The sequence below is a fragment of the Suillus subaureus genome, assembly GCF_016647635.1.
Source record: "Suillus subaureus strain MN1 chromosome Unknown BJ212scaffold_54, whole genome shotgun sequence".
NCBI classification, from domain to species: Eukaryota; Fungi; Basidiomycota; class Agaricomycetes; order Boletales; family Suillaceae; genus Suillus; species Suillus subaureus.
This window is the reverse complement of record NW_024538610.1, coordinates 58,749-81,975: the sequence shown is the minus strand read 5'-3', so window position 1 is coordinate 81,975 and position 23,227 is coordinate 58,749. Positions and strand designations below refer to the sequence as shown.

Below are 23,227 nucleotides of genomic sequence, written 5' to 3'. Positions count from 1 at the left end.
CCAATGGTGTCCGTATCAGACGACAAAACAATCAAGTTTTGGAACTCCTCGAATGGGACCCAGGTCGGTCAACCTTGCACCAGTCACACTTCTCCCATTTTGTCACTTGCCATTTCTTCTGATGGCCTCAGACGACGGGACTGTGCATCTGTGGAGCACAAAGTCACACCGGCAGATAGACAGGATTCGAATATACCGCATGGATTTCCTGCGCCGCAATTCCTCTCAGTGGAGAACTCCTCGCGAGCGGAGACTCTAATGGAAGTCTTGAGCTCTGGCCCATCGAGAACACATTTTTTGCAGTATTTGGGATGGATTCCTCATACGATATCTACTTTGCGCACCGCAGTAAGGTGAAGTTGGGCCAAAAGCTCTATGTGGAGGCCCTTTTGGACGCGGACAAGGCGCGAACGATATCCGTCATTGTTTTGATAATTGTGATGATGTTCTTAGGTCACTGAGCTCAACCCTTCGTCTTATTCCGGGTACGAACTGAAGCATGCAGCTCTTCTTGGAGCACAGCGCTATGATGATGCATTTGAGGCCTTCAAAATAATGCTCTCCAAGTCGGATAACGCTCCTGACGCACAGACGCAAAGTAAGCCCAATTGATACATTAGTGTATCTGGAGTACTGGAAGCCGCTGTTCGACAAGCCATTTACGCTCAACTGGAAAACGCCACCCCCCCCCCCCCCCCTTCGTCTAATCAACACCTCTACTGGGCGTTTATGCAATCGAGACGCACAGATCAACGCATTCATGGAAAGCACAGAATACAGGGAGTTTTTTCTCTACCAGTAATGCATGGGCCCCTCCAAACGGAGTCACAGAAGCGGCCATCCAGTGCTTCAGTTGGGTCATGTTATCCCACAGGTGGGGAGCCAAGGAGCCAGGGCTGCATGACATTAAGGACAATATCATATACGACTTGAATCCGGTCGAAACCACTGTGAAGTTGCAGAGGTTCTGCAAAGTCGCCCGCATCGCTAGACGTGGAGCGATACATGCCGCATTGACCGGCATAACAGCATCGAGCTACAAGAATCAGTCAATTCCATGTTTATCTGGCATCACTACTCAGCGCTCACCATCGTCTACCTACCGGATATGCCCCCTTCATCGGAATCTAGCGCCCCGAAAATGGCAGTTGGAACATTCGAGGATAGACTGTTCCTCGCTCCTAAAATTATACTCTTCTACCAAGCAGATTGAAGCCTATATCTCGACGACCACTCACGCAACCACAAGCAGTCTGTCAGTATCATGAGGGAGTTGCAATGTTCAACTGGCATAAATGCGCGGGTGCTCGTCGACTTCCGTCCAGGAACAAGAGATGCCCGAGAGAAACTTCGATGGGCGTCGAACCATCACACCACGAGGGAGGGGGACATCGCCTACTCTTTGTTCGGCATTTTTTATGTCAAACTTCCGGAGACAAAAGACAAAAGGCGCTCGGACGACTCTTGTAGGAGATCATAGCCCATTCGGGCGACATCACAGCCCTTGATTGGGTGGGACAATCGTCCAGCTTCAACAACAACAACTATCTGCCAGCCGACATTTTCTCATACGAGACTCTGTTATATACACTGCTGTCTCTATCCGAAGACCACGAGATGCAGAATTCGGTCTCCACGCTGGGAAATACTGTGACTGTGGAGTCGGCTTTGAACCTGTATACCCTCCTTGAGAATCTCAGCATTCCTCGTTTTGCCAATGCCAGACTGCAATTGCCTTGCATCGCATTTTCTCTCACAGAAATCAGGCGGAGGCCTGGTCAAGATGGGGCTAGATGTTTCGCTTATGACGTCAAGGCATACGGGCTACAAGACCTGCTGGTCAGAACAAAAGACGGGTTAGTTGAATTCTCGCCTGAAAGGCGTACCCGGCAGACATTCTTGCTCGTCCGTCCCTGGAATCGGTATGGTCTCGGGCTGATTAACTTCGCAGACGAGACCCAGAGTATGGAAGGTTGGCGCGAGCTTGCTTCTTCGTCAGATGATACGCTCGACGGCTATCCTGGATACAACGAGCTGGCTACGCGAGAGTTGAAGTTGATCGTTCTCCTCGGACAACCTTTTGGCGCACTTTTGCTAGCGCAGCAGCGGGGTGGGGAGTATAAGAGAATTGCTTCGGATAACACTATCATCACACGAGTCAGGGATATGGCTTCTGTTGACAACATGCTACTGGATATACTGTAGCTGTGAAGAACGGGACATTTTCATTTGATACGCGTGTGCCTTGATAACACCTCCACATGAACAGTATCCCTAGAGTTTTGTATGGCATCGGTCTATCATATATTGTCTTATACGAACAAGCTAATCATAAAATCAGACGTCCTGGGGAAGAGGAGAATGCTCCGGTGCAAGCGCTGCCTAGAACTGTGCTCGTTCAGACTCGTCCAGTCTTCCTAATCGGTCAGTCGATCTCACGTGTTGTTGATCCTTTCTGACACCCGTAGGTATTCAAGTAACACAATACATGTCCAAGACCGTATCACCGCACTCCGAGCAACTACTAGTACAGACAATTATCAAAATGTATCAGTCACATCCGTGCAATGAAACTTCACCTTGCTTGCAAGGTTATATATGGCATGCGACAAAATCCATTTCAGTGCAGACTCCCACGTTAGTGGATGGTCGATGGCTATTATTTTACCGTATCCGTCGCTCACTGAGAGATGTTTATCCACGCTCTGAAGATGACAAGGACGACCACATGTATACTCATCAACGACCAAGCTGGATATCCTTGGCACCATCATCGACTGGGAGTGGTCAAACGTTGCTGGGAAATGATTCTCGTTTCCACACCTACGATATTATTGCCACTCGCACCTGACGAAGGCGAAGACCAGGATGAAGAATTTTTTCGAGTTGCTTGGGCGGGAAGATATATCCACGTCTACTAATGGATTTCATTCATCCTCCACATATGTTCGCGTGGAATCTGTAGATGTATCAAACTAAATTATTGGCCACGGAAGTGAAGTGACATCTACTAGTTGAGATCTCCACACGCTCCATACCGTACCTGCCAGTGGCAGTGCTCAATTTTTGTTCAAGTTACTGCTGCGAATTGTCTCGACATGTGTTCGTTTTGTTTGAATGAGGTCTGTTTAAGATGAGATAAATGATGGCAAAATTAAAATAGACTGCAAGTCCTGGAAGGATGCACCAATACATACAATTGGCGATTCGTTGGGGACTGGTTCTTCGTTCTCTCCTTGGTCCATCCAGGAATCAAAGCTTCTCATGCATCCTGAGGATAATGCTGCATCATGCGCCTGAGCTCCAATTCCGGAATCCTCGTCTCAAACTTAATTGCGCATGGCGGGACATCTGTCATCACCCCGTTCATGAATTCCATGTCATCCAACGGCTTCGTAGGATCCAGAGTGAGCTGGAAAGCCCACATGGTCAGGAGCGAGTTGATGAACACCGATCTGTGTTGATCACAGTGAGTTCGGAAGACGATGTGCGTGGAATAATAACTTAACCTGTTCGCAACATGTTGACCAGGGCATACGCTGAAAGTAATGTCATTGAAAAAATGAGTAGCTGAAAGGCGGCGCTTACCGCCGACCAAAGCCATATACAAATAATTTTATATCGTCTTTGAGGCAACATTGGTACATCAATCCAGCGCTGAGGTTTGAACGCGTCAGGCTCCGGGTAGACATCTGGATCTCGAGAGATGGACCTAAGGCAGTAACCGTTAGACCATTCGTATCTTGCAGCGTGATGCTTACCAATGGTTGCCAAACAATGTGGTCCTAGCTGGAATACAATATTTTTCCTGATGGACCAGATCATAATTCATGCGATAAGTTGTTCAAGGATCACTTGCCCAAATCACATCGGTACCTACCACCGGTAGGCAAGGGTGGTCTCCATCTCAAAGCCTCAGAGATGAATGCTTGCAGGCGAGGAAGAGAATCTTGGTCGGCGAAGGTTGGCACTTTTGTGCAGATATGATTGAATCAGATCACTGCACTGGGGAATCAAAGCTACCTCGGTGCCTTCCGATGACCGCATCGAGCTCGGCTTGAGCTTGAGCTTGAGCTTGCTCCTCGGGGAAACATGTAGCTGCCATAAATACCGTGGATATTGCCGCAGAAGTCTTTCGCTGGATTTCAGCCAGATATTTCCGGAGGCAACAAACAAAACCTCACAGTACTAGATCCAGCTAAAAAAAGTGAACCGCCAAGAAAAGCCATCTCAATATCTGTCAAACTATGGAGATGGATATTCTCTAGCATATATTTTGCGAACGAAGGGCCGATGTCTTTGTCGCTCTGCTGTACAATGGCTCAGACATGAAGCAAATATTGAGAAGGAAATGTACACATTTGCTCTTTCACGCGGTTCAGCTGCCCAGCGTTGAGTTTCTTGGTGTTCTCAAATTCCTATTTTAAGTCTCGTCCATACCAAGGAAGATATTTGAGCCACGGGATCCAGTCCACTAGGTAAGTGCCAGGACGCATGATTATACGAGACATTTTAATGCGTTGCTTGATTTCAACGACTTCGGGATCGGTCGCAGATGTGGGCGTACTCTTTCCATATGCGGTTTTCATGATTGTCGTAGCAGCACAACTTCAAGCCGTCTGTAAGCAAAGTACAATCATCGCCGAAAGCACTTACATTGTCACATGGTTATGATAGTTGCATGGATCATCGAGAATGCCGAGAATTGTATTCTTCGCGTGTAACATTTGCAGGGGTTGACTGCTTTAGGCTGGAGATGCGAATGAAGTGTTCTGCACTACGTTGAAAAGAAAGATAGATGAGAGGAAGTAGATTACTAACCTACGCATCCGACGGAACCTGTCCCCAAAGGGTACAAATGCGATACTAATTGCGCCGTTGAACATTTCTCAAGCAGCATTCATGCGAGGACGATCGGCTGTAAATTTACCCTGGTTCTCCGTGATATCTACGGCTGCCTGCAATAGAACATTGAGGCCAGATATGACACTCGGCATGTAGGGACCGACCTTGTAACGGCCAATAATAACGATGTTCTCAAATCTTGACCGTATGGTGATCAGAGGACTGTACTTGTCAACCCACCTCGCTATAGTGAGGGATGGGCTTATCGGTGATATGACACAATCAGCGTTCAAAAGACAACAAGTCGAATTCGAAAGTTTACTGGTGATGCGGCAGGAAGTGCCCCCGAACTCTCCAAGAGGGAGGGGAAGGTGGGAGAGAAATGTGGCTCTCTGATTTATGACGATAAGCCCTAGCGAGTACTCCTACAATACCAAGATAAGCCGCAGCACAGAGGACAAGCTGCGCGTTGTTAGAGATGCGCAGGTCAGGTAGCTGTAGCATGGTTGATGGGGTGCAAAGATAATTGGATGCTCGTTGTACTACAGTCACAGTGGCATGCAAATATCTGTTTTGGTACCCCATGCACATTGATAGAATCAACCGGGAACCCTGAACTGACCCTGGGACCCGGGGTGCAGACATGAAATACTGCTGGCACGCGGCGGTTCACATACTAAGTTCATTTGCTGTCAGATCATTATGGGAAGACAGTCGTCCGTTCTATGAAGGAGCGTGACACGTACACACAAAAATCGAAGCTTGAAGCTTGAAGGACTACCGAGACGGCGGTTGTCCGTCATGGTCTAGATGTGTCTTGCCATTATGTGCACACCCACTGAAATGATAAAGGCAACACGAACGGTCTTTAAAGGACCCATTTTACGGATGCGACAAATCCGAGTGGTGTATCCTCAATGACGTGGCCTACATACGACAAACCTTGCCTTGCTGTCGCGGGGCAGGCGGGCAGCTGTGTGCTGACCCCAGACAGTGCGAGCTCGTCGTGGTCAGAGGAGGAAACTGGACTCCCACGAATAACAGCCAGGACTCCCTCCTCCACTGATCATCGTTGCGAACTCGCCCAGTAAAGTGTGGTTTTGTACGACTCGGGCCCGGGAGGCATGACTACAGCGGGCGCCGCACTGAGTCTTTGCTGCTGGAAGCCGGACAGGAGTCGGGATCCGGGTCCTGATACCGGCGGGCGAAGAGAATCGGCAAATTCCGGGTATGGTAAAAACCCATACTAGTAGTACCACACACAGAACCAAGCTTACGTCTTTCCCCGCCTCCATTGCTACTGCTCTTGACATCGTTGTCGTGTATTAGCTCTTTAAAATGATTCCGCGTACTACAATACGGCGTTTTCCAAGTGTCTTCAGCGCTACTGGTGCTGCTCGCTTCACTCCGACAATTGTACACCGGACTTTAGCTACTCCCGCAACACCGCCTTCTCCGAATGACCCCTTCGCAAATGGCACCAATGCTTACTACGCAGAGGAGATGTACAGAATTTGGAAGCAAGATCCAAAATCTGTGCATGCTTCCTGGAATACTTATTTCTCTGGCATGGAACATGGTCTTCCTAGCGCCAAAGCTTTCCAGCCACCCCCAGGCCTGATTACACCTCCTGCGGACGGTGCCCCTGCGCTATATGCCGGCGGAGGTTCTGAGCTCGATGATCATTTGAAGGTGTGGCTTCTGCTCTCTGCTGTGCTGCCGGGTAGCTGATCCCCTGTAGGTTCAACTACTTGTACGGGCCTATCAAGTTCGTGGTCACCATGTCGCCGAACTGGATCCCCTAGGCATTTTAGATGCTGATCTCGCAGATGTTCACCCTCCCGAACTTGAACTAAGCCGATACGGGTTCACCGAGCGTGACTTGGACAAGCAGATTGCTCTTGGACCAGGTATCCTGCCCCATTTTGCGACAGAGGACCGAAAATCAATGAGTTTGAGGGAGATCATTGCACTTCTCAAACGGATATACTGCGAGTTATGTTTGTTCATTTACCTGACTGAAATCCTTATTTCCTCTGTAGGTGGCGCTGTGGGTATTCAGTATGTTCACATCCCAGACAAGGAGCAATGCGATTGGATCAGAGAGCGTGTCGAAATTCCAAAGCCTTGGAACTATACGGTGGAGGAGAAACGCATGATTCTTGACCGCCTTATCTGGTCAGAGTCGTTCGAGAAATTTATCGCAAGCAAGTACCCGAACGAGAAACGTTTCGGTCTCGAAGGCTGTGAGGCGTTGATTCCCGGTATGAAGGCGCTCATCGACCGATCCGTCGATCACGGTGTCAAGCACGTCACAATGGGCATGCCTCATCGTGGTCGTCTCAATGTTCTTGCCAACGTCATTCGCAAACCCATTGAAGCCATTCTGAACGAGTTTATGGGTACGGATGTTGACAACCCAGCAGGCGACGTCAAATATCACTTGGGTGCAAATTATGTTCGCCCAACACCGTCTGGCAAGAAGGTCTCTTTGTCACTTGTTGCCAACCCATCGCATCTAGAAGCCGAGGACCCTGTTGTCCTGGGCAAGACCTATGCCATACAGAATGTGGAGGGCGACGAGTCCACTCACAACACTGCAATGGGTGTGCTGCTGCACGGTGACGCCGCATTCGCTGGTCAGGGAATTGTCTACGAAACCATGGGCTTCCACAACTTACCCAACTATGGTACTGGCGGTACCATCCATCTCATTGTGAACAACCAGATTGGTTTCACTACCGACCCTCGTTTCGCGCGTTCCACTCCTTACCCTTCGGACATAGCCAAGTCCATAGATGCCCCAATCTTCCACGTGAATGGTGACAACGTTGAAGCCGTCAACTTTGTCTGTCAACTCGCGGCTGATTATCGCGCAAAGTACAAACGTGATGTTGTCATCGACATCGTTTGCTACCGTCGTTACGGCCATAATGAGACGGATCAGCCCCATTTCACTCAGCCCCGGATGTATCAAGCGATTGAAAAGCAGCCAACACCACTTACCCAGTATACGAAGTTCTTGGTCGGCCGTGGGACCTTTACTGAGAAGGATATCGAAGAGCATAAGAAGTGGGTCTGGGGGATGCTGGAGAAGGCAGCCGGTGCGGCCAAGGACTATGTTCCGACGAGCAAGGAATGGCTATCTGCATCTTGGCAGGGTTTCCCTTCGCCTCGACAATTGGCAGAAGAGACGCTACCAACCCGTGCGACAGGTTCTGATGAAGAAATTCTCAAGCGCATTGGAAAGGCCATTTCATCATATCCTCCTGGTTTCACCCCGCATCGCAACCTTGCTCGTATTCTCGGTGCCCGTGGTAAGACAGTCGAAGAAGGTCACAACATTGATTGGTCAACAGCTGAGGCTCTTGCATTTGGCTCTCTCGCACTCGAAAAGATACACGTGCGTGTCTCCGGTCAGGATGTGGAGAGAGGTACATTCTCTCAGCGGCACGCTGTCATCCATGATCAGAAGAATGAACAGCAGTATATCCCTCTGAATGACCTCGGTTCAAATCAAGCTCGGTTTGTCGTATGCAACTCGTCAGTTATCCGAATACGGGACTCTCGGATTTGAATTAGGCTACTCATTAGTTTCGCCGAGCTCTCTCACTATGTGGGAGGCGCAATTTGGCGACTTTGCCAATAATGCCCAGTGCATCATTGATCAATTCATCGCCTCTGGCGAACGGAAATGGTTGCAGCGCTCCGGCCTTGTCATGAGCTTGCCACACGGGTACGATGGTCAAGGTCCTGAGCATTCAAGTGGAAGGATTGAACGCTTCCTCCAACTCTGCGACGACCACCCCAACGTCTTCCCTACACCGGAGAAAGTCGAGAGGCAACATCAAGATTGCAATATGCAAGTCGTGTATCCGACGTATGTGTATTTCTCTAACCCTCATGACGCCACTGATCTAATGGGTTACCTTAGTACTCCCGCTAATTATGTAAGTTCTGCCCTTCAGCTTTGTGAGCACCCCACTAAGTTTCTTGTAGTTCCATGTTCTTCGTCGTCAAATTCACCGCGACTTCCGCAAACCACTCATTATCTTCTTTTCTAAATCACTTCTGCGCCATCCCAATGCTCGTTCGGATCTTTCGGAGATGGTTGGCGACACCCACTTCGAACGCTATATTCCCGATTCCCATCCTGAACACCTAGTACCTGCTGAGGAAGTGAGACGTCACATCCTCTGCACCGGTATGTTACATCGTTTGTTTAGTTGTCGAGTGAACTCAAAATGGGATTAGGTCAAGTATACCAGACCCTCCTCCAGGAGCGTGATGCCAAGGGCATTAAAGATGTAGTCATCAGCCGCATTGAGCAGATCTCGCCCTTCCCCTACGATCTCGTGAGTTAGATTCGTCAGGTCGCCTGCAGTGTTCACCAACGTTTACAGATCACTCCTCATCTTGACAAGTATCCCAATGCAGATATACTTTGGTGTCAGGTAAACCTTTGTGTCAACTCCTGGTACTCCAGCTAACTCGTACGTAGGAGGAGCCATTGAACAATGGGCCGTGGACTTACGTTGGACCTCGTATTCTGACTGCCGCCAACGAGACACAGTACCACAAAGGCAAATATCCGTACTACGCAGGAAGACAGCCGACGAGCTCTGTCGCTACAGGTAGTAAAGTGAGTAATTGGGTCTTTGATCGTCTACCCGCTCTAACCCACACCAACAGGCCCAGCACAAGAAAGAGATTGAGGAGTTCTTGACCGCTGCCTTTGCTTAATAGTGTACGATGCTCAGTAACAGTAATATTATATACATATCATAGCGGCACGCAAGCGCCGGTCCCCTCTTTTGACTTGCTGGTGTGCCTTGGCCATGGGGGCATAAAAATCATCTGTCTCAAGTATATTTTCAAGACCGAGAGCCCACTCTCAATACACAGGCTAGGTGACATTTCACCGAGATCTATACTCATTCGTACGTTCGTATGCCATGGGCATCGACGGATCCGAGCACGCCAGCGCAAATAACTAAACTTCTTGATACGGAAGTTCGAACACGCCATTCTGATGTTCTGACAGACAAACCCATATGCTTCTAGCTACATTAATTACCTCGTTCCTCGACACCCACTTTAGTGGGAGAGGGTCCTGTAGAAAATAAATGACATCATCCTTTATTTGAAAACTGAAACTCTGAATCAAAGTGCGAAAGTAGGTGAGCGTTCTCCCCGTCATACTTACAACTATGATTGCTTATTTATCTACCGCAGACGGTCTACGGTGCTCCACGTTTTTCACAAAACATCCTTCTGTTGTCTATCATCTGCACGATGAAAAGTTACCCAAATCCGACTTTTGTTGTCCGTGCCTCAAAGTACTGGACCCTCAGGCTGCTTCTTGTCGCGGTGAGCATGTCGGCTGGCCGAGGAACGAGGCCGAGCTGGTATGCTCACCGTGTGCCTGCTATGATTGGCGGTCCCGTAAGATCTTGAATGATAGTGAACACGATGTTATGTCCGTTCCGTTTTTACCTGTACTAGTAGAGAAGGCTGTATGTAGAGATTTAACTCATGATGCATATGCGTTAGTACAGCTTTCAAGTTTGGTGGAGATTTATGGCTCGGTTCATCACGTGATAATCACGTGTACACGCGTTATGGTTGACATCCTTTTCTGCACTGTCGACAACACTTCTTTGCAATCAAAGTTCCTCAAATCCTCTTCAAATCTAGGCCGCGTCTTCGGGAACACATGTCTGGCACACACAAGATTAAGATCGCCGCGCGCCTGCGACCTCGCATCGAGCACGAGATTGACGACCAAGGGATACAAATAACGCACGACGAAGAAGGAGAGGGACCGTCGTGGATTTGCGTGCCCAACCCACGGGACGTGACGCAAATCTTTCGCTTTCCGTGCGTGGGTTTTTTTTTTTCAATTCTAGCATGTTTAGGTGTCATGTGCAGTGACTTATGATTCAATTAGATTTACCAGTTGCTATGATCAAGATTCTACACAAGGGGATATTTTTGAGCAGGATGTGAGACCTCTCATTGACGTTGTATACAGTGGCGTTGTACGTCCTTCAGTTTTCCTAGATTCTTGTATATTAATGGACATAGACCGTAACAATCTTTGCGTACGGTGTAACGTCCTCTGGCAAGACACACACAATGCAAGGAACAAAAGCATGCCCTGGTGTCATTCCAAGAGTTGTCGAGGTGCGTATGCTTTCCACTGCATGTTCCGCGTTACATGATTGCCAATGCCACCATGACAGGCCATGTTCGAACAGAAAGCAGCGTTGCTAAGGTCCAACGTCGAGCTTGCAGTATCGTATATGGAGATATATAAAGACGAGTGTTATGACTTGCTAGTTGATCGGGAGACGGTATGCTCAAATTATACTGACCGTCTTCCAATGGCAAGGTTGTTGACTGGTGTCCCGGGATGTGCAGGCTCCAAAACTCCCAGTACGAGAAAATGATGTGGGCCAAGTCTTTGTTGCAAACTTGAGTTCCGTACCGATAGCTTCAGTCGAGGAATTCACTGCAATTTATTCGTGCGTACTTTATTCTAGTCACTCGCATCATCGCGGGTGACACCCAAGCACGCACCTGCTTACCTCTGAATGCAGCCAAGCATCAAAGCAACGCTCAGTGGGCGCAACAAATCTTAATCGTTCTTCGTCTCGTTCACATGCCATGTTAACACTGGAGGTAACGATGACTGATTCTTCAGCAGAGAGGTGTAAGACCCAATCGTGACCTTCGATCTTCCCTAGGCAGTTAATGTATCATATCTTTCTAGCATTGACAGGAAAGATTAACCTCGTTGATCTTGCTGGTTCAGAGAACAACAAGCTCACTGGGAACGACCCCACACGAATGGCTGAGAGCGCAGCCATCAATAAAAGCCTGAGTGTCCTCGGGCAGGTTGTACATGCATTGAACCAGGGGGCTGTGCGTTTTTTGGTTAATATGAAGGCTTATAAACTGATGGCATGCAGTCTCGAATACCATATCGCAATTCCAAGCTCACGCGCATCCTCCAAGACGCCCTTGGCGGGAACTCCGTGGGGTTGCTCATTTGCAATCTTGCTCCTGGAACAAAATTTAGGCAGGATACGCTGAACACGCTGAAGTGGGTTGACGTTTATATCATCTCAAGATCTTTAGCCTAACTCACAACCGTCTTCAGCTTCGCAGTACGGACAAAGAACGTCGAGAACAGACCGGTGGTCAACGAACGCGGTGCGTTACCACCACCAAACTGTCGCATGCTTCATAAAAGCTTAATGATCTATAGACATGCGACCCCAACCCAAACCCCACTTTGCAGCAATTCTACCACCACCTCCGAAACTCGCACCCGCCGTACTCCAGCCTTTGGAAGCTGTTGCAGGTCCATCGCGCGGCCCACGTCCCAGCATAGCCCGTATCGCACCCAGACCAAGCCTCGCTGGTGCAAGTCAAAGCAGATCTCGTGTACCACGCGCCAGTGGCATCGGGGTATTTGGTGTCCAGAAGGGACACCGTCCTTCGGGAGTGCCTGCACTTATTAGTGAGGCAGCAGAGACAAGTGGTAGCTCAGGGATGATGCAGTTGACAGATAAGGAAATTGATGAGCGGGTGCGCGAATGCTCCTATTCTGGATCACCCTATACGTTACTAAACGCAAATCGATAGATCGCAAGGGCCGTCGAAGTTGAAGTTGCACGCCGTCTTAAGGAGCGCGAAGAATCTGAACGACAAGAGAAGGAGAATATCGCATTGCAGTTGAATCTTCAAAGAGAGAGGGAGAAAGAAGAGTTGAAAGAAGAGGACCAAAGACTTCCAGCTGGGGTGCTTACCCCGCTTATGGCGCGGCACCGGGATCTGGATAATGAACTTCGAGCGAGGCTCGAGGAGTTGGAAGACAAATAGTACGTCTGCTCTACCAGCGAGGTCACGCCACAGCGCTGAATGATTTACAGCGAACGCGGGACCAAAGAGCTTCAGCTAGCAGATGTGCTTTCACCTGCTTCACGGAAGAAAACCGGACGCGCGTACGTGATGCTGGCCCGCGCTCACTCCGAAAAGTATGTGTCCGCATCCCGACATATACTATGCATCTACCTAACGACGTCAATAGGGGCGATCTTCAAGTAGCGCTCGACTTATACCGCAAAGCCGAGTCATATGTCCCAGATAACGTCAAGCTGAAAGAGAGGTGGATACTTTTTGTTATTCATGTTTTCCTCTGTATGGTATCCGGGTCAAAGCGATAATTCTGACGTTTTTCTTTGTTTGCCTTTCTTGTCTCCGCGTGGCGGCATGCATGAAACAGAGTCATCGAGATCGAGTGGGCGGTGAAGAATGGCGCCACGTTCGTCCCTTCTCCGAAGAAGCCCAGAAAGGCAAGGAAGACGAAGGCCGGAAAGCGCAATGCGGTAGGCAAGAAGGTCATGAGTGGAGAGGAGGATGAAGAGGACATACCCATGGATGGGATCCATCAGATGCTGGAAGGCGAGTCGAGTGGATCTGCAAACCCGCTGAAGAGGTTTAAAGTCGAGGATGATGTTGTGCAGGCCATATCGGAGACCCCACAGAAGAGGGTGAAATGTGAGATCAAGGTCGAGGGAGACGTATGAGCTTTTGTTAGTTGCAGTGCCGCGATGTCACATGTATGACTGTTCTGTGTGTACTTAATTTATTTTCCACCTGGTGTCCCATAACATTCAAAACATAGGTTCGCCAGTATCAGCTACTTCAAACGCTCAAGTCCTTTTGGTCACACCCGAGTCCGTGGGTGACCCTGCGGTTCATTGACGAGTGCATGATGCTCCGTGAACCGTACGCAATCAGATTGCACCGTCAGTTTTCTGTCAATTCAGATTTTTGCATTTCCCATCCTGCAATAAACCAGTCTCCTGCGTCCGCTAGTTTCGCCGCGTGGCAAACAAAGTAGTTACTTACCTGACATCTACAGCCAGGCTCATAGTTATCAGGTTTGTGAAGGTCAGAAGCTGGGTTGTTTTTGCAGCCCTGGTATTCATCCTTTTCCTGGGTGCGTTCCCAGCACGTTTGCCTCGAATTTTGCACGACTCCGCACTTCAAGGTACAAGTTCCGCAGAATAGTTAAATTTTAACACCACTACACACTGCATGGACCTCATCGGTCAACTCAGACTTGAGCGAAGCGATGGAAACCCCTGGATCACGAGCTATAAAACGGGCCAAAGATTACTTCTGTAGCTGTAGGGTTCGTGGCTCAATAATCGACCAAGGGCATCGGACCATTGCCGCTGCTTGTCGTGAGTCAATGACAAGACTGATTGCTTGTGAACTGAGTGAATGAGTTGCAATATCCATCGATCAGATACATACTACAAATTTCTGGGTACATATGTAACGTCCTATGGTAGGAACTTCCGCGATTGACCATCAGAATTTGAAAGTTCGCAGTTTGACTTACTAGTAGCTTGCCGACTTTTGGGACTGGCCTAGGCCAAGCGTTCTGCGAACGGCTGTAAGTACAACTTCTGTATGTACTCATGAGTCATAAGAACTTCAGAGATGATGACGATGGCAATTCTCGGTGCCCATAAAATAGTATATCAATCAAATCTAGTTAGCGGCTCGTTGAGCGCTCGTTTCGGGATACAAACACTACTAGAGAACTGACTCGAACAAAACGTAGCCACATCCCCTCGCGGTAGGTGCGAGCGCGCCGTGACGCGTGAAGCCAAAAGCAATAACGAGGTTGCAACGAGGCGCTCAACCTGACCCGCAAAAGGAAAGACACAACGAGTCACATCTCTAGTCACGTGTAGCACGTGCTCGGGCGCGCCCCCATTAGTCAAGTGGCGTGTCCTGCTTTTCCCAGGCGAAAATTGGAAGATGGACCCCTGTTTCCTTCAACTCAATCTACCACCATCCTCACTGCCGAACAAAGCCAAATTTCAAGTACCACCGAAGTGTTATGGTCGCCTCGAAAACCAAAAAGACGTCCAAGTATACGTATGCGGAACGTGAGTATTTTTTTTTACCTCCTTTAACGCGTGTTTGGGGGGATGGCAAAGGGCATCACTAATACTGACGACTCTCAATCTAGGGGTTCTCAGTGCATTTTCGCAGGCACAGAAAGAGCACAGGAGGCACAGTGTACACCTCGCTACCCTTCGTGCGCATGGTGAGGTGTCTATACTTGCAAGGGGATTGTTGCTCATCACCTTTGTTACCAGTGAGAAAGATCGCGAAAGATAGGAAAGATAAGCTGGGACCTCAGTGGGCATCATGGGTAGGAAAGGCTGTGAAGAAGCTTGTACGCTTAAATGTTTCAAGTTTTCTGGAATCTACTGATTTTAAGAGAGCAGGAAGAGCAGGGAGTTTTGCAACCCATCGACTCTAGTGGGTATGTAGGCATGACTCCGGAGGGCAAAAAAGTGTAAGTCCAGTTTCTAAGATCACTGTAACGTCGAACCAAATTCCTTTTAGCCTCTCATATGCTCGTCGCAAGTTCCTTCCAACCGCCGCTGGGGACGCATCACCCGCGCAAGAGGATGCTGTCTGGAAAAACGTCGCCGAACATTTCTCCCCGTCAGTGTATAAACGGCAGCGTGCGAGATCTGCATCTCGTTTAAGGTTAGTTTTCGGCGAGGGAGAAGAAGCTGAGGAAGATAGTGCTTCCGCACGCGGAAGTCCTAGGGCAAAGAGGCAGCGACGGGCACCGTCCCCTGTCAAGCCCCCCGATTGGTCCTTGACAAAGATGACCAAGGCAGAGGTTTGTTTGACGTTGTCAGTATTGTAACTCGCACCTCACCATGATACGTAGCTCCAAGCTAAGGTCCGAGAGCTCCAACTGGCGAAGCTTACAGATCAACAACTGAAGGCGCAACTTGCGGACCGCGATGAACAGCTACGCGAAGTCCAAGATGAACTCAGGATGTTGAAACTCTCCGCTGAAAGGGCGCGCGCGATCATGCGCGAAGAAGAATTGACAGAACTGGATGAACAGGAATTTCAGCACAACATGGACGAAGAATTTCCAGTGCCAGATTTCGCAACATTGTAAGTGCTTTCAATGACTGCCTGCTCTGCTTGTTATTAACGCACTTCGAAGTGATGTCCAGACCCCACGCGCTGGAACGCCGCAAGGTGCAGGTGTGAGACGGACCCAATCAGGCTCTATCATTCACGACATCTCTATGCGGCCCACTCCTGCACCAAGCTCCCCTGGTGTTGAACGTGACCGGGGATACCGAGACGATGAAGACGTGTTTGCGGACCAGCAGCGCGAACATCTTCGTACCCCCAAATCTCTGCCAGACCGCAGGGCCTCGCAGACCGATGAACAACAACAGCCTGCTTTGGCGAACACGGTAAGCTCACCATATGAGCTTGTCTACTACTTTGTTGACGCTCCACACAGATTGATGCTATGGGGAAGGAAATGGTGAAGCACGTGACAGAGATCCAGACTCTCAAAGACACAGTTACCCGCCTTCAGAGCGAGCTTGACACCCTGACAGGTACAGCTGATGACCACAAGTCACGCATAGCCGACCTTGAGGGTCAAACCAATGAACTTGAATCTGGGAAGCGCAACCTGCAACAATGCCTTGTTGATCGCAATCACAATATTACTCAACTCCAAAATACAATTCTCGAACACAAGCAAGCTGCCGTCCAGCTCAACGAAACGCTTGCTCACAAGGAAGCCTCGCTAAATGCAATTTCTATAGAGGCTAAGACGCTTTTGCGCAGCAAGAGTGAGATTCTTGCTAAGGTGCACGGAATGGAGGACGAAATGACTGCTTCGCGAAGGGAGAATAGGCGTTTGACAGATGAGCTCGCTAGTTTTCACAAAGAAGAAGAAACCCTTCGAGAGCGGATGGTGGAACTCGTCCGAACCACAGAGGAAAGACAAGGGGAGCTCGCCCAAGCCTTGAGTGTTGCGCAGAACGAAGCCAGACATGGTGCTGTGCTCGCCCAGGAGCTTCTCGTCATGACCGAGACTACCAAGGAGCTCGAAAAACAGCTCTCTGAGGCCAACAGCATCACCACGACCCTCGATGTTGAACTCGCGGAAGTTCTTGGATGCAACGGTCAACTTCAGCTGGCTCTAGAAGGGTCCAGGAAAGAGATTGAAGAGTTGAAGAGCAGGATCACATTTTCCGAGATGAGGGAGGCAAGATTGTCGTCAAAGTTGCTCACCGCTGATGCGACGAGGCAGTCTTTGGAGGATAACGCTGCAGTCGTAAAAAGTGCTTCACGTGTTGAACGAGTGAAGGCGCAGTCCACCATTCTTGGGCTCCTCGAGAAGATTGACGGACTGCAAATTCTGCGCGATGACGAAGTGCGGGGGTTTGCCGACCGAATTGCAGCTCTAGAAGGTGAAATCGAGGATCTTAGATCGAACCTTCACAGCATAAGCGAGGCTCAGCAGAGCGCCCTCGCTGCTTTGAAGAAGTCCAAAGACGACTTCACGCATTTGGAGAATTTGCTCACCGCAGAACAGACCACTGGTAATGGCCTTCGGCATAGTCTGACTCAAGCGCAGGAGCAAACCTCTAGGTTGAAGGCAGAAAAAACAGCCTGCGAGTCGACAATCGTCAATCTTAAGACTATTTATGATCAGGGGAAGAGGATGCAGGACAGACTGGATGTCTGGGATAGAGAGCACGGTATGTCATCTCGTGATTTGTTTGTCGTGTGAGACGCTCAGAACGAACAGTTTGCTTCTGCCCAGCTGGGTTCATTGGCACACGCATAACGATGCATTTGCCTGAATTACTGCCAATGCTGATGTGGAGTCGGCAAAGCGGTCCTCAATGTTATGGGAATGTAGGTTTTATGTGAGACTGGATTTGAACATTCATTGCGGATATACTTGTTACACGATATTTGTCTTGAAATTTATATTAGGTAGTCACAATCAAGCGTTAGCATTTCTGTCTGCTTCGGTGAATCCAAGTCGAATCATTCCTTGACCATGTCTTGAAATTTAAGCCCATCATTTGGGCATCTACTGCTGAGTCCAAGCTGTAGGACCTTTTTCGGGGAATTGCACTCTACCTCATCCTTCGAAATCACTTTCACGTAGGTGGTATCTAAATCCCTGATCGAGCAGCCTTCTGTACCCAGGGGCATCCTCAACGGCCTGTTCTGAAAGCGAGGTGTATATTGATAGTGACGGATCACAGTGGAATTGATCATTACGGAAGAGACAGTGCTCGGCCCGACATAATGTGCAGAACCAATCGTTCTTGTCCATTTGGAAATTGGACCGTCTTCTGCGCTGCGTTCCCGTAGGGACCTTCTCTGAAGGGCGTGGTTATTATCTTGTCGGTTTGTTAGGACTGCTTATTAGCTTATGGATGATAAGTACACTAGCTAAGCACACGGTGAAAGCTTGACTTTTCGTTGCCCTTCGTTGACTTTCACCACCCACCGGCAAAATCGATTGAACCGAAAAAGCGTACGCGAGCACTGGACGACCTATTGGGAATCCTTGGACGACGCAAGATAAGAATGCAAGGCAAAGATATTTATATGCTCAAAGATTGGTGCCTAGCTGTGCCTAGTTTGATTGGTGTTTATTGGATGATGTGCCGAGCCCGAATTTCGGCGCTTAGGCACTGTGACAATTTGAAAGTCCTTTGTCCTGAATCTCTTTTTCAGGTCGTGTGCTGTCCTGTGGAATCGTGCATGCTCAGTCCTATGTGAGCTCGGAATGAAATTGGTGGAAACCAGGGTCACTGTTATGAGGTGGCACCGTGGAGTCTCCCGTCAGCCTGAGCTGTCATCTCATGCACCGAAATGCACCGAAAGTTGAAACCCTGGCACAGCCTGGTAGCAGTTTCCAACGTACTTAAGCGTAGTTAGTACCAGTAATTACCGCACAAACTCAGCGGTAGTGAATGTCGGGAGCAATGACCAAACATTGCAGCAACGTATGACAATCTATGACAGTTTCTGACAGCTTAGTGCGGGGTACAACCGTTGGACCTGTATGGCAGGCCCTAGATCTTCATTCTAAGGATCGGAGATAAGAGCGAATTCCAAGCGAGGGCACCTTGCATTGGGCTGGTCCGAGGTGGTGCGGAAGTGAAGTCGGAGCAGGAAATGTGCAAACACGTTGTGCAGATAATGCAGCATGTGAGCAGGCTGGAATTAGTTTGTTGAGAAATTGCGGTTGGTTGGAAGATTGTCGAGGCTCGTGAGTTAGGTAAGGACCCCGGAATGACCCCAGCTGATCTCTGAAGCACGAAATTTTCGACGTGATTGATCGTCAGGTCATCAGTAATTTCTGTCTCTTGTGGAGATACCTTGACATATATCAAAACGAATCTTCTGTCCCGCTTATTCTGGAACGATGTCTGAACGCGGGTCCGTGCTGAAACTACACAGCACCAAGATCATTCCAGACTCTTCACTTGCTCGGAGCCTCGGAAATGCATTTGAACAAAAGAAGAGAAACAAGACAACTCACCAAACTAAAAAAAAACATGATTCATGCCAGAAAGGAGTATGCTGCGAGCCAGCAAGAACACCGCAGTGGCTGATATGAAGCAGTGGCTGCGGGGGTCCACATCACACGATAGGCGCGCACACAAAGATAATAGGAGAGCTCACACGAGGTTCTTTATTTGAGTGTGGAAGTTGAAACGCACTATGTCCACTAGTGGCCCACGGACGAGCCTGTCGACGAGCCTATTAACGTAGGGCAGTACTTATGAGTGGACTTGGCCGTTGGAGGCTAGTGGCAGGCTCACAGCCGCTGTTTTAGATAATTGACTTAGACTAGATCTGAAATGAAATTCACATGCAAACAATGCGATCCGGATGATTTAAAGACCGAAGAATGAATCCGAGTCATATCCACTTGCGTTAAGTACTTGAACCTGCTACAACAAACGCTTCAACTACTACCTGAACACTCGTCGATGCCATGTCTGCTGCTTTTCGAATCTCTCCAGCCCTATGGGACAAGATTCACCACTTTGCAAGCTTTCCTCAGACGGGTGGTATGTCATCTGATATCCTCATAACCCATTGCCCCAGATCTTTACTTTTTATAATCTACAGTCTCGCTGCAGCAAATGGTACTCTTCGGCCAACATCCAAGTCAGGGAACTCTCCTCAAGGCCAGCCAGTTCCTTGCAGGTAACTTAATCTTTGTCTAGGTTCGACTAACTCTGACATCGTGCTCAGAAGAGCTGCCCGTCCGCCTCGCACATCGTGTCAAGGAGCTCGACGAACTCCCCCATAATCTCAGTGACATGCCTTCCATACGAAAGGTCAAGAACTGGTATGCCCAGTCCTTCGAGGTCCGCTGTAGCCCATCTTCTTTTATCTCCACTTCTTCTCACCGGATCTTGTACAGGAACTCATCAACTTTCCTCCCGTTCAACTCCCACAACACCTTCGCCAGCAGCTCTGCTCAACAAGCCAGGATATCTTCTTACCTGACAGCACCCCAAACCCAAGCCTTGCCGCCCTCCAGGACCATGACCACCCTCTCTTCAACTTATCCCGTCTCAAGGGCAATGCGAACGGCATCGGTAACGTCAAGCTCAGGGTCCCATTGGAACGCAGGTCCGCACCCCCTTAACACCCTACAATCCATACATACCATGCTCACTTAGTACAAGATATTACGCAAAGTCATCATCCATCGATTGGCCACCCTCCGTTCTCGACTATAATGCTCGTTTCACCCGCATGCTCGAGGCCATCAAACGTAGGCACGACCCTACAGTCACAACAGTCGCACAGGGCGTCCTAGAATGGAAGCGCAGTCAGAATGCAAAGAACATTGGCCTCGATATACAAGCCTGGCTTGATAGATTCTATATGAGCCGTATTGGTATCCGCTTTTTGATCGGCCAACGTTGGTTTTTCTTAGCTCTTTCCTTCTCATTTTCTCATCTCCGTTGCTTTTCCTCAGACGTCGCGCTAAACACGCAACAGCCACACAAAGACTATGTAGGCATCATCTGCACTAAAGCTGTACGTTGCCGTTCTCTGTCTTTCCCCATTCACTAACACCCCTCCTTCGCCGCAGAATGTACACGATATCGTACAGGAAGCTATCGAAAATGCCCGTTTCGTCTGCGAGGAACACTACGCCATGTTCAAAGGCCCCCCTGTTCAACTCATCTGCCCTCCCAACCTCATCTTCCCTTATGTCCCAGGCCATCTCTCCCACATCTGTTTCGAACTCCTCAAAAACTCCCTCCGTGCCGTCGTCGACCGCTTCGGTCACGATGCGCAAGACGAAAAACCATACCCGCCCATCAAAGTCATCGTTGTTGAGGGCAAGGAGGATATCACCATCAAAATCACCGATGAGGGCGGAGGAATCCCGCGTAGCGCCATTCCCCTCATTTGGACATACATGTATACGACTATGACGGGACAGAGTATCGATCAAGACTTTCAAGCTAGCGATTTTCAGGCTCCGATGGCAGGATTTGGGTATGGACTACCATTGTCGAGATTGGTGAGTGACGTGTGCGTTTGTCGAGGGCTTACGCTGATATCTATTGTTGACAGTATGCAAGGTATTTTGGAGGTGATCTAAGGTTGATATCTATGGAGGGGTACGGAACGGATGTATACATCCACCTCAATAGGCTTTCGAGTAGCCGGGAGCCTCTTCCGTGATCCGCGTACACCTGGTTGATTATATTTGCAGAAGAGTTATGTACACAATATAGGGAGAGATCTACTAGTAGATCCACTCAACAAGTACTGACTGTAGTTTACTGGCTCGTTCAGGACCAGACAGACGACTGTTTACGACAAGTTTTACGACACGGCATCATTAATGCAATGTATATATTTACATTGGTGGCATAGCAGAATCAAAAATTGGAATATAAACAAACACTGCTTCATGGTGGATTTGACATGACCTGGCACTCGATATCTTGACGAGTTCGCATGTGTCGTCTGTCTCGGTCGGCTAATATGTTGCTGAGACGCCGGCAGGATCGAAAAGCAGAAAGAATAATCCAAAGGGTGGTACCACGAAGAAGACAAAAGTACAGTGATAGCACAAAGCAGGGCTTGTCGGACCGTGTACGAACGTCCACACGACTTTACACGCATGTAGCACTGATAGCGATGTGCGATGCCGGAATGAGGAGTAGAAGGGAGGACCAAGCAGGAGCTGGACTCCATGCGAGAGTCAGGATACTAACAAAATCTGAGTGGACCCGATCAGACCGTCCTCAGTGTCATCAACAATGCAGAACTGGTGTGGTTGGCCATGTGCATCCGGCCCACACATACGATCACGAGTCCCTTTTCATCGAGATTAAAAGCCAACACCTTGACTATATAGTACGTACTGCATTGTGGCCTTGAAGACATTCAGGGAGCGGGCCCGAATTGACAGGGGTTCCATAGATGAACTCGCAATTTAGAGACAGGCCGCAGACGTTAAACCCGCGATCACATTGGCAGAACTTGTGACGAGAACTTGAAAGGATCTGCCGAATAATTGAAAGAGAAATACAGGAATAGATTGCGTGACGACGTCCGCCAGAAGGGTTCTCGACATACCTTGATCTGTGTACGCTTGAAATTGTCTGACATCACTAGCCTAGTCATCTTGAAAGACAATACAGTTCCAACAATCAAATGACGTTCCACGTCGTGCCAACCACCAGGTCTGTGCACCTGTTGTAAATCTGAAATGTCCTTCGCCATGTACCTGATGTCCAGGCACGTGAGAATCACGCAGACAATAATGATAAGAGTAATAACAGAGATGCGGCTTATATGTCAAGCAGGAACATTTCATCACAGGTGATCATATCACGCACCTCATCGAAACCTCAAATACATCCAACATGTGGTTCACTCCGCCTGTCAACCTAGCAGATAAACCGCCTTCTTGTTCCAGTTCAACCGAAGTATTGTTGCAACAAGCAATAACTAGCCGTGACATTGATGGTAGGGCCAACAGATCTGGTGGGGAAATGCAAAGGGCACATGCCTGAGCATGAGTACTTAGAAACAGGAAATGAGGTCCTGAACGCTAGTTTAGCGAGCCTCGGGATTACATACTTGTGGTTCCAATCGGCTCCTGGATCCAGGAAACCTATCCTGTTCGGTTCCGATATGAGGTAAGGTTCAAGTCCCGCAGCGCCAAAGCCACCAGCCGGAAAACATCACGAGTCGGAATAGCCTGCAACTCGATAACTGGCTACTGCAGACCGATCTTCTGTAGAACTTACCTCAGTATATATCTGGAAGAAAGTCTTAAAGTGAAGCTTGAGACCAGCCAAACACGAACAAGAAGTCTTCCTCCAACCTGAGTCGACTTGCTCTGTTATGTAGAAGCGAAAATTAAAAAAAGTACCATGAGGGAAAGAACAATTACGGGGTCTGCAGCCTGCAATAAAGTTAATTCTCGCTACTG

General features: G+C 48.9%; 8 protein-coding genes across 8 annotated transcripts; 6 read left to right on the top strand and 2 right to left on the bottom strand.

The window, feature by feature from the left end:
• The first annotated feature begins 680 nt into the window (after positions 1 to 680).
• Positions 681 to 1,275, top strand: BJ212DRAFT_1392246 (uncharacterized protein). Its single transcript, XM_041337055.1, has one exon. It carries the CDS (start codon positions 861 to 863, stop codon positions 1,266 to 1,268), a length of 408 nt encoding a protein of 135 aa, XP_041187172.1. The 5' UTR covers positions 681 to 860; the 3' UTR covers positions 1,269 to 1,275.
• On the top strand, positions 1,216 to 1,641 carry BJ212DRAFT_1392245 (uncharacterized protein). The gene has a single exon (XM_041337054.1). It carries the CDS (start codon positions 1,265 to 1,267, stop codon positions 1,478 to 1,480), a length of 216 nt encoding a protein of 71 aa, XP_041187171.1. The 5' UTR covers positions 1,216 to 1,264; the 3' UTR covers positions 1,481 to 1,641.
• On the top strand, positions 1,618 to 2,584 carry BJ212DRAFT_1590848 (uncharacterized protein; the record flags this gene model as incomplete). The annotated part of the gene is made up of 3 exons (XM_041342499.1): positions 1,618 to 2,284; positions 2,342 to 2,424; positions 2,469 to 2,584. One exon carries the CDS (start codon positions 1,618 to 1,620, stop codon positions 2,203 to 2,205), a length of 588 nt encoding a protein of 195 aa, XP_041187170.1. The 3' UTR covers positions 2,206 to 2,284; positions 2,342 to 2,424; positions 2,469 to 2,584.
• Positions 2,585 to 3,262: 678 nt separating this feature from the next.
• Positions 3,263 to 5,648, bottom strand: BJ212DRAFT_1449624 (cytochrome P450; the record flags this gene model as incomplete). Its single annotated transcript, XM_041338723.1, has 15 exons — positions 3,263 to 3,455; positions 3,638 to 3,712; positions 3,762 to 3,785; positions 3,856 to 3,970; positions 4,024 to 4,138; positions 4,185 to 4,321; positions 4,358 to 4,418; positions 4,476 to 4,608; positions 4,657 to 4,712; positions 4,742 to 4,772; positions 4,822 to 4,888; positions 4,913 to 4,958; positions 5,010 to 5,106; positions 5,168 to 5,257; positions 5,596 to 5,648. The coding sequence occupies 15 exons, from the start codon at positions 5,646 to 5,648 to the stop codon at positions 3,263 to 3,265; spliced, it is 1,293 nt and encodes a 430-aa protein (XP_041187169.1).
• Positions 5,649 to 6,074: 426 nt separating this feature from the next.
• Positions 6,075 to 9,709, top strand: BJ212DRAFT_1570886 (thiamine diphosphate-binding protein). The gene is given in 10 exon segments (XM_041342053.1): positions 6,075 to 6,537; positions 6,587 to 6,845; positions 6,888 to 8,374; positions 8,394 to 8,725; positions 8,780 to 8,795; positions 8,845 to 9,049; positions 9,100 to 9,200; positions 9,249 to 9,299; positions 9,347 to 9,487; positions 9,538 to 9,709. The coding sequence occupies 10 exon segments, from the start codon at positions 6,184 to 6,186 to the stop codon at positions 9,586 to 9,588; spliced, it is 2,997 nt and encodes a 998-aa protein (XP_041187168.1). The 5' UTR covers positions 6,075 to 6,183; the 3' UTR covers positions 9,589 to 9,709.
• An 852-nt stretch (positions 9,710 to 10,561) lies between these two features.
• BJ212DRAFT_1543430 (P-loop containing nucleoside triphosphate hydrolase protein) lies at positions 10,562 to 13,717 on the top strand (the record flags this gene model as incomplete). Its single annotated transcript, XM_041341856.1, has 14 exons — positions 10,562 to 10,725; positions 10,796 to 10,886; positions 10,933 to 11,031; positions 11,091 to 11,201; positions 11,269 to 11,372; positions 11,448 to 11,560; positions 11,621 to 11,772; positions 11,820 to 11,953; positions 12,011 to 12,063; positions 12,119 to 12,441; positions 12,499 to 12,734; positions 12,786 to 12,890; positions 12,944 to 13,021; positions 13,139 to 13,717. The coding sequence occupies 14 exons, from the start codon at positions 10,562 to 10,564 to the stop codon at positions 13,440 to 13,442; spliced, it is 2,067 nt and encodes a 688-aa protein (XP_041187167.1). The 3' UTR covers positions 13,443 to 13,717.
• Positions 13,718 to 19,634: 5,917 nt separating this feature from the next.
• Positions 19,635 to 21,699, top strand: BJ212DRAFT_1392178 (alpha-ketoacid dehydrogenase kinase). Its single transcript, XM_041337053.1, has 9 exons — positions 19,635 to 19,820; positions 19,882 to 19,959; positions 20,008 to 20,123; positions 20,180 to 20,391; positions 20,448 to 20,685; positions 20,714 to 20,716; positions 20,746 to 20,805; positions 20,861 to 21,298; positions 21,352 to 21,699. Exons 1-9 carry the CDS (start codon positions 19,745 to 19,747, stop codon positions 21,460 to 21,462), a joined length of 1,332 nt encoding a protein of 443 aa, XP_041187166.1. The 5' UTR covers positions 19,635 to 19,744; the 3' UTR covers positions 21,463 to 21,699.
• A 321-nt stretch (positions 21,700 to 22,020) lies between these two features.
• BJ212DRAFT_1590842 (uncharacterized protein) lies at positions 22,021 to 23,182 on the bottom strand (the record flags this gene model as incomplete). Its single annotated transcript, XM_041342498.1, has 6 exons — positions 23,043 to 23,182; positions 22,873 to 22,993; positions 22,629 to 22,814; positions 22,366 to 22,516; positions 22,152 to 22,292; positions 22,021 to 22,104 (listed from the first exon to the last, which is right to left on the bottom strand). The coding sequence occupies exons 3-6, from the start codon at positions 22,751 to 22,753 to the stop codon at positions 22,021 to 22,023; spliced, it is 501 nt and encodes a 166-aa protein (XP_041187165.1). The 5' UTR covers positions 22,754 to 22,814; positions 22,873 to 22,993; positions 23,043 to 23,182.
• Between the last annotated feature and the right edge of the window lie 45 nt (positions 23,183 to 23,227).